This window comes from Octodon degus, unplaced genomic scaffold (genome assembly GCF_000260255.1).
Source record: "Octodon degus isolate 3935 unplaced genomic scaffold, OctDeg1.0 scaffold00052, whole genome shotgun sequence".
Lineage (NCBI taxonomy): Eukaryota > Metazoa > Chordata > Mammalia > Rodentia > Octodontidae > Octodon > Octodon degus.
The window spans coordinates 5,831,543-5,840,212 of record NW_004524628.1 but is presented as its reverse complement, the minus strand read 5'-3'; the positions used below and the strand labels follow the sequence as shown (position 1 = coordinate 5,840,212).

The 8,670-nt window shown below is 41.0% G+C and overlaps 1 protein-coding gene across 1 annotated transcript in view; it reads right to left on the bottom strand.

Moving 5' to 3' along the window:
- Eif5b (eukaryotic translation initiation factor 5B) overlaps window positions 1–8,490 on the bottom strand; it is a 97,496-nt gene extending 89,006 nt beyond the window's left edge. Inside the window, exon 1 of the mRNA XM_023717408.1 lies at window positions 8,260–8,490. Coding sequence (XP_023573176.1) covers window positions 8,260–8,294 — 35 coding nt within the window. The 5' untranslated portion in view covers window positions 8,295–8,490. The remainder of the gene's footprint in view (window positions 1–8,259) is intronic.
- Window positions 8,491–8,670: the final 180 nt, after the last annotated feature.

The window sequence follows — 8,670 nt, the reverse complement described above, 5'->3', positions numbered from 1 at the left end:
ATCATATTCTGTAGGGACTTAAAGTTTAACATATCAATGCTTGATGAAAAATACCCGTTCCATGTTATGCCTAAGATGTTTGATATGTAGACAGATAGTGAGGTTAAGCTTAACAGCCTAGGCTGTATGGTAATAACAATACGCTTCTCTTCTGGAGGGTTAACAACTTAAATTTGCAGATCAAAAATTAGAGAAAAAGGAGGGCCGCAAGAAAAGCCAACATTTTGGCCCTAGCCTTCCAAGGTCAATTAAGACTCAGGACATATGAGAACTTGTACTGTAATGACATGTAACTCAGTAATGTCGCAAATTTTCTGATCAAGGAGGTTATGGGGCCAAAGAGGAAAGTGAGTGATGATGTAGAGTGTGCCTAAGGAGAGTCACATGGAGAGAAAACATTCTCTCAGGATTTCACAGAGAGCAAACTGGTCAAGCAATGGCCATGACTCATCCACATGGCTGACACTGACAAAGGATCTACAATCTGAGGTACAGGGTCTCAGGATAAATCCTGAGGGGATTTGACTGACCTTATCAGATCCAAAAGCTACAATTCTTGTTACATAGGTCTTGCTTTATCTTGGTCTTAACCATTCAACAGAAAAGCATAAAAATGAAGTATAAGAAGTAAAGCCATGCTGTTATGTTGAGCTGTAGGGTACTCAGGTCAACAATTTCTGACACTGCCAGTCAAGCGGAAGACCCAACACTATTATGGACTACTGGACAATTTTGGAATATTTTGCTGAGTTAACACACCTATAATATTCAAATGACGGAATTAAAAAAGGGGATAGAGAGATGAATGTCCATTTTGTATCTGTGTATTCAAAATAGTTAGGATAGATATACAGTTATATTCTCTTAATGAATAGAGGGATTTGTTGTAATAGTGTTTGTAAATAGGATATCATGTCTGCATCTTGTACAGTAAATAACCATTAGGAAGAGAGTATGCAATGTGTTAATTATTGAAACTGTCCTACCAATTTGATTTGAAACTGTCTCATTGTTATTTGTTTCTCAATAAAATTATGGGGAGAAAAAAAAAAGAATGTTTACAGCAGTATTATTCATAGCAGTCAAAAAGTGTTAATAGTTCAATGTCCATGAGCTTATGATAAAATGTGTTTTACTCACATAATGGAATCTTACTGAAGACATGTAATCCCAGACTTAGAAAAATTTCTCTTTAGCACTGTCAGTCACATATAGCTTCATCAGTTCAATACTGGAAACTTAATGACTTACATTTAGTTAAGTTAAAAAGAATAATCATGCAGGAACTGTTATCCAAAGTTCCTGGCTTATATGAAGCTTCAGAAATAAAAAAAATAAATTAAATGAGTATTTTATATTGCAGTATAGGAGTTTGTGGAGTGTTTTTCATTATTGTTTTTATTGGTACTGAGGATCAAACACATGATTTACACACACTGGGCAAGGGCACCACTGAACTACATTACCAGCCCATGGGAGATTTTTATAACCAAGAAAGGTTTGAAATCCATGATTCTAAAAAATGATTGTCACCTGGTTAAGAGGGATTACTCAAGAAAAAATACAGCTGATGTTTCATGTCCACGTATGAGAACAGAAAGGATGAAACACCAAGTGATTATTGCCTGCATTTTAGACAGACAAGATAAGTGGTTATTTAATTAAGGTTAAGGGAAAAAGGAACTTGTAAAGAAATTTTGGCCCTTACTGATCAATACACAATGGCTATTTTCCAACTTTTTCCAAGCCCTTAATAATTTTTAATAGTTACTTCATCAGTGAAGAAGTTAGATATTAATTTATCTTTGGAAAGTCTATATTTTGAGGTAAAAGAACTTCTTACATCAGTAAGCACACTAAATATCCCTCCCAGATTATCAAACAAGTTTAGCACTCATTCTTCATTTAATATTATCACTAATGAAATTATGTACAAGTTGTGGTCACTGCTGGAGCAGGCAGTGCACTGTAATTTCAATAAATACTGCTTCATGAACTACTTCTCTGTGTATCTTGTACTGTAACTTGTTAATGGTACATGTTTGCTACAAGACATAAATTAGGAAGGGAAGGAAAAGAAGCCACTGTGTGTCACCAAATAAAACATTCTCAACTCTGCAGACACATTGTTCTATTTATTTTTGACACATTACCACAAACTAGTAATCCACTCAAAATTCATCCCGCCTCCTTTAGGCAAATACTTTCAATAATAATGGGTTTGTTAAGTTGGTCAGTCATAGGTAACTATTTTGAAAAGCTACACTATCACAAAGGAAAATTATTATATTATTAGCAACCAAAACCTTGCTATCTCAGGAAAAGCCAATGAAGAAATAGCTAAAGATTCAAAAGAAGAAAATAAAACTATTCTAATCTATAATTTTAACTAAATAAGAGAAGCTTATACTATTTTATTGTTTATCACTATACTTACAGCACCCAGAACAATGGCTGGTACAACATGCTTACATCCAATGCATTTCATGCAAGGATTCACACCCTGAAGATGTCAAATGTTCCAAATAATGAACCTAATGGACTTCCAAGTAAAATCAATCCCAAGATGTTTTCAGTAGAACTTGGTAAATTCAACTACATTAAGGAAAATTGCAAGTGGCTAAAACACTAAAAGCATTAATATGTCTACAGCTGTCTTAAACTGTCCTTAAGTAACTGTCAAGTGTCCTTTTAAAGCAAGTATTAATGATGTTCAAATAGCTTGGTAAAATGTTTATTTTCAAACAATACCACAAGGTTATGAATCTTTCACTCTCATTTTCTCACTACCATACAGTGAAGTTTAACACTACATGATGTGTGAAAATGCAACAGATAAAATGCAAAAGCTAAAGTGAGACTATCTTCTACTAAATAAGATAAAGAAGTTTGTAAAAATGTTTAACAATGTTACTCTTCTCATGAAACTTGAAAATAAGATCTACTATTACGTATATTATCATGTAATGTATTTTTGTATGTGTGGTTTTTGTCTGTTTGGTTTTCTGAGCTAGGGTCTCACTATGTAGTTTAGAGTGGGCTCATTATGGTCTTGAACTCGCAGTGATCCTCCTGCCTCAGTCTTCCAAGAGCTGGAATTATAGTCATGTACCACCAAACTCAGCTCTATTATTTTATTTTTAAAAACTATTTTGAGAACTTCTTTTAATCCAGTGAACTCACAATGATCATCCTGCTTCAGCCTCCTGCTAGGCTTACAAGCCTGTGCCACCCATGCATGGCTATCAAGTTCTTAAGTGCCCACGCTAGAACAAAGTAAATAAAAACAACTATCATCAACTTATACTTTGTAATCTAACGTAGGACATAGGAGTTTTTAAATATGAACTGAGATATCTGGAAATGAAAAATGATTCCTTTGATGACCCTAGACAATTTGAACTACAGCCTGAGTATCCCTTACCCAAAACACTTGGGACCAGAAGTGTTTTAGATTTCAGATTTTTCTAATTCCAAAATATTTGTACATACATGATAAGAAATCTTGGTAATGTACCCCAAGTTTAAATACAAAATTGTTTCATTATACATAAAGCATGAAGCTTTTTTTCCTTTTATTTATTTACTGGATACAGGGTCTCACTACACAAGTCAGACTCCTAGTGATCCTCCTGTCTCAGCCTCCCCAGTGCTGAGATTACAGGCGTGTGCCACCAAGCCTGGTTTTTTGGGTCTGCATGGCACAAGCAAAGTTATGGGGCCCACACAGCATGTGGTAGGTACCATGGATTGAACCCAGGTCTTTGCACTTGCCAGGCAGGCACTTAGACGGCTGAGCTATCTCCCTGGAGCCCCCACTCTGTCCCCAGCCCTTTTTTAAGGTTGGGTCTCACTAAATTGTCCAGTGACCTTAAATCTGTGATCATCAGGCTTCAGCCTGCCACACAAACTGGAATTATAGGCATGTCTCACCGGGTCTGGCTGGCACCTGTGTTTTGACTGTGACCCAGGTGAGCTTTATTTGTGACATTTTAGTGTTCAAAACGTTTCAGATTTTGGAGTATTTCAGATTTTATATTTCTCAAACTAGGGATGGTAAGCCTATATGTTCAACTTGGATTGTTTCCACCCTAAGCAGCTTTGTAGTGCCTGCTATAGTCACAAATCTTTGTGGAACAGGTTCCTTAAGTGATCCCAAGATTTTTCCATCACAGGGATTCTGCTACTAACTAGAATGAAGGTCTAACACTAAAGTAATCACCTGAAGCAGTGATGGCAAACCTTTTAGAGACCTAGTGCCAAACAGCAACCCAAAAGCCATTTATTGCAAAGTGCCAACCCTGCAATTAAACCTGCACATAGAGGTTTGGGTTTTAGAAAAACAACTCATACATTAGTATCTTAAAAAAAAAAACACACACACAACATAAATTCACCACCACTAACTTAAAGGTTCAGCAGCAGTCTCAGAGACAGCTCAAACTCTACAACAGGAATTTGTTGGCAATGATAGAACCACGGTGTGCAACTGAAAGGAAATAATGGAATCACTGGGACACCACAAGCACCACAGCAACATCAACCTCCTGCTGAGGACCCCAGATACTGAACCCCAGAGGCCACCCAGCTACAAATGACACCTTCACCTCCAGACAACTGAGAACAAATGCAACAATTATCTTCCCTCCACCTGTATTTGGCAGTAGGCTTGAGGAGGAAATTTGGCAGGGGGTGGTCACAGTCATCTCACTATACAAGGTTATATTCCAGACTCCTTACACCCTGAAACTACCTACCACATATAATAATAGTATCACCTTTACATATGTCTTTAAAAAGACTCAGATGAAGAGCTGGTGACTGACAGCAAAGCCACAGAATGCATATCTTTTTTGCTCTGCACACATCAGGGAGAGATCATCCACTGCACTGTGGAAACAGACATCACTAGAGGAAGATTCCATAAAGTCACATTATACAAACTGAATACTGAGAAGGTTATAGGGACAAATGGAACTATGCTTTGTATTTTGTTTCATCCACGTAAAACGATTTTTATCCTTTGTTTCATCAAGTTTCCCCAGTCTTTTTTCTTTTTCTTTTTTTTTTTTTTTTTTTTTAAGTTTCCCCGGTCTTCAAAAAAGGTAAGAGAGACAGACATGGTGGCTAATGCCTATAATCCCAGCACTCAGGAGGCTGAGGCAAGAGGATCACTTCAGTTCAAGGCCTGCCTTGGGTAGACAGATTCGGTCTCAAAAAGAAAAGAAAAGAAAAGTTGGTGAAAACCCTACTGAAAATCTCATTCTCAGTGTTACTCAAGCTGGAATTCTAGACTTTGGCCTGTAAACAAAGCTCTACACATCAAAAACTGTCTGTAAATATCTGATACAACAAAATGTTTACTAGACACATAAAATTATATAAATAAACTTAATGAAAACATTGAATGACTAAAAACTTCAAATAAGTATTAAGCACAGAATTAAGAACGTCAAGTTGAAGCTGGCCAGATAGCTCAGGGGACTAAAGCATCTGCTTAGGCAGAGCACAGTGGCTGGGGTTCGAGCCCTGCACCACAAGCAGTGCCAGCCCTGACTCTGGGGTGCACCGAGACAATGATTGAGACTGGTTGTGGTGGCTAAATCCCAGCATTTGGGAGGCTGAAAAGAGGAGAATCACTATGAGTTTGATCTGTGTAGTGAGACCCAAAGACCCTGTACTAAATACAGTTAAAAAAAAAAAAAAAAAAAAAAAAAAAAAAAAAAAAAAAAAAAAAAAGTTGAGTCAGGCAGAGCACCTGTCATCCCAGCTCCTCCGGGGCTGAGCTGGAGGATGCTGGAACCCAGGAGTTCTAAGCCAGCTTGGGCAACAGAGTTAAGATCCAGTCTCCAAAGCAAAAGGTCAAATATTTTATGTTCTTTCCAAAAACTGGAAATTGGCTCCATGCTTCCTTATCTTAATCAACAATAAATAGCTGCTCATTTCTCACCCAGCTTCACCTGGCCAGAAACAGACTGGTTAGACAGGGAGGCAGGGTGACAACCAGGTGGAGCCCCTTAAACAATAGAGAGGAGTTGGCATCTCTCAGATCTGCAATGACTACAAAGAGTTGAACTAATTTTCTTCACACAAGAAGGTACAACTATATATAACTTATTTTACACAAAAAATACTAATCCTAAATTGGGACTTTCTCCTCCCAGACCTTCTTCCCAGCCTGCATTTCTGTCCTTTTTAAAAACATTCATATCCTAATTCATTTATATTCACAAAGCTGTGAAGCCACCCTTTCTCCACTGTGTAATGTCACCACAGTGAAAAAGCCAAGCAGTTCTGCTCCAAGGGGTCCTCTGCAAAGCCTCAAAACTGCTCAGTTCTGTGGAAGGCTCTCAAGTAAAGGAGCCCGTGAAACAACAAAACACATATAACTTCCCACTGGAATGGAAGAAAATAAACGCATTTTACAATTACATTGCCCCTACTTTCCTTCAAAATGAGCTAGATTAGCTGAAGGGAAGGGAAGTTTACTCTCATTTTTTTCCCACACTACAAATCAATCACTTCACAACAGGCTCTAATGTCTGCAATTTAAACTTTACATGACGCATGAAAATCTTTTATGAATCAATAAGTCAATCGTTTTTCACTAAAAATACCCACACAAGAATAAATCTCACCACCCCCAATATTTCTTTTCCACCACAAGGCCTGGAAAGTAAAAACTGGAAACAATAATAATGTGTTTTTCATCTAAACTTGCATAATCTGCAACCAAGCAAATGAACTGAAAAACCATTTTTTTTTTTTACCATTTTTTAAAATAAGACAATCAGGAAAATTAAAAAACTGGACACTGAATAGTAAGAAATTACTATTAACTAGGCTCATGGATAACTTTGTATTTGTCTTTTAAGCTTTGGTGGTGCTGTGTGCTGCCAACTGCTTAGCCTTCAGTTTCACCTGGTGGATTAATTTATAGATGAAAGGCCAGAGATTTGCTTTAGAAAATTCAACAGGTGGGTGAAACAGAGTTGTCACGTGCTACTAACAGTTGAAGAAGGGTAAATGATAAATGAGGCTTTATTATACTGTGCTCCTTTCTCTTATTTTTTCCATATGGTTGACAGTTGTTCTCAGGGAAGGAAAATATAAACATCGAAACTCCTGTCTGTCAAAGGTACACAAGTTTTTGTTTCACTAAACCACTGAAAATTTTATTCTCCTTATGCATCTGGCATGATTTGTAATTTCCATTCTCCAAACTAATTTCCTCCGACAGACTAAAAACGGAAATACAAGAACTTTTGTGGCCTTTTAATTCCACTCATCAGTTAAGTGCTAAGTGAGGAAACAATCTAGAATTCCAACTTAATCGTATTATTGAATTTGAAGACCATTTACGTTTTGAGTTAAGAAGGTGAAAAAGCACAGGATTCGTTTTATTTTAAACTTACCTCACTCCTCGATTAAACTAAGTTTGGCAGACAGTGCACAAAGGTGGAAATGGAACTGATGTTTGTTCACCCCCAAGAAATAAACTTTCCCAGAAGAAGGTAAAAGAACTCAAAGGAACATGACACACAAGTATTCCCCAAATCTCCGGTAACCCACGTACTCCGTGACAGTCGCCCCACTAGCCTTTCAAGTGGTTCACAGGCAGCGAGCCCGGCTGGTCGTTTCACCTCCTCCCTTCTCAGGGGAGGTGCTAGCGAGCCAAGAAATGACCAAAAGACAGGCCGGAAGGAGGAGAGCGAAACGCAAAACGCATGGAGTCCGGACAATCAGCGCTTCGGCAACGTGAAGAGTGTGTTCAAAGTGGACTAAGTGAGAGGGAGCGCGCTGCTACACACCTCCCTGGAACCCCAACGATCCTAAGCGATCCGCAGAACACAACTCCCTGTTCTCCCCGAGTCCTCGCAGGTACAAAAGAACTCCGCGGACCCGCGGCCACCAGGAGTGCCCCAACTCCCACTCCCACCCACCCGGGCCCCGCGGGGCGACGCGCCCCCGCCCGGAAGGCCGCCCTCGCCAGTCCTCGCGCGGGTCCGAGGCCGGGACCCTCTCGCGGACCCAAGGCGGGGATGCCGGGGACCGAGCCCGCTGGCTCCACTCGCCCGCCGCCAGGCCCGCGGCACCCCCCGCGAGGCCCTGGGGTCCTGGACGGCAACCCACTCTGGGCCCAGGCCCGGCGCCCGCGAGGGTCGCCGCGAGCCTCGGCCCGGGTCCTTCCCCGCGCCTGCGGGACCCGAGGTCCAGAGTCGCGGCGGCCGCCACCGTACGGACGCAGTCACTGCCTACCTGTCTTCGCTCTTGTTTTTCTGTTTCTTCCCCATGGCTTGTCAGCGGCGCTCGCGACCTCTAGCCTCCCTACTCGGTCTCTCCCAGAGCCACCGTCTCCCAGCCGACTTCGGACTCCGCTCAGCTCGGTCCCTCCGCGCTGCCACCTCTCGCACCCGGCTCTCCACAGACCCGCGCACTGGGACAGGGCACATATGGTGTGAACCCTCAGTGCGCACGCGCATCGCCCGGCCGCCTCGGCGTGGGGACGCAGGACGCGGCGCATAGAGAGCTGCTCTTAGAGAAGAGCGTCTCCAGTACACACTCTGGCCCGGCAGGAGCGCGCGCGCCCCCTGGCCGCAAGCGTCCGCAGCACACCGACACCCGTGTCGTTTCTATTTCCAGGTTCTAGAACGCAGAGGTAGACAATGA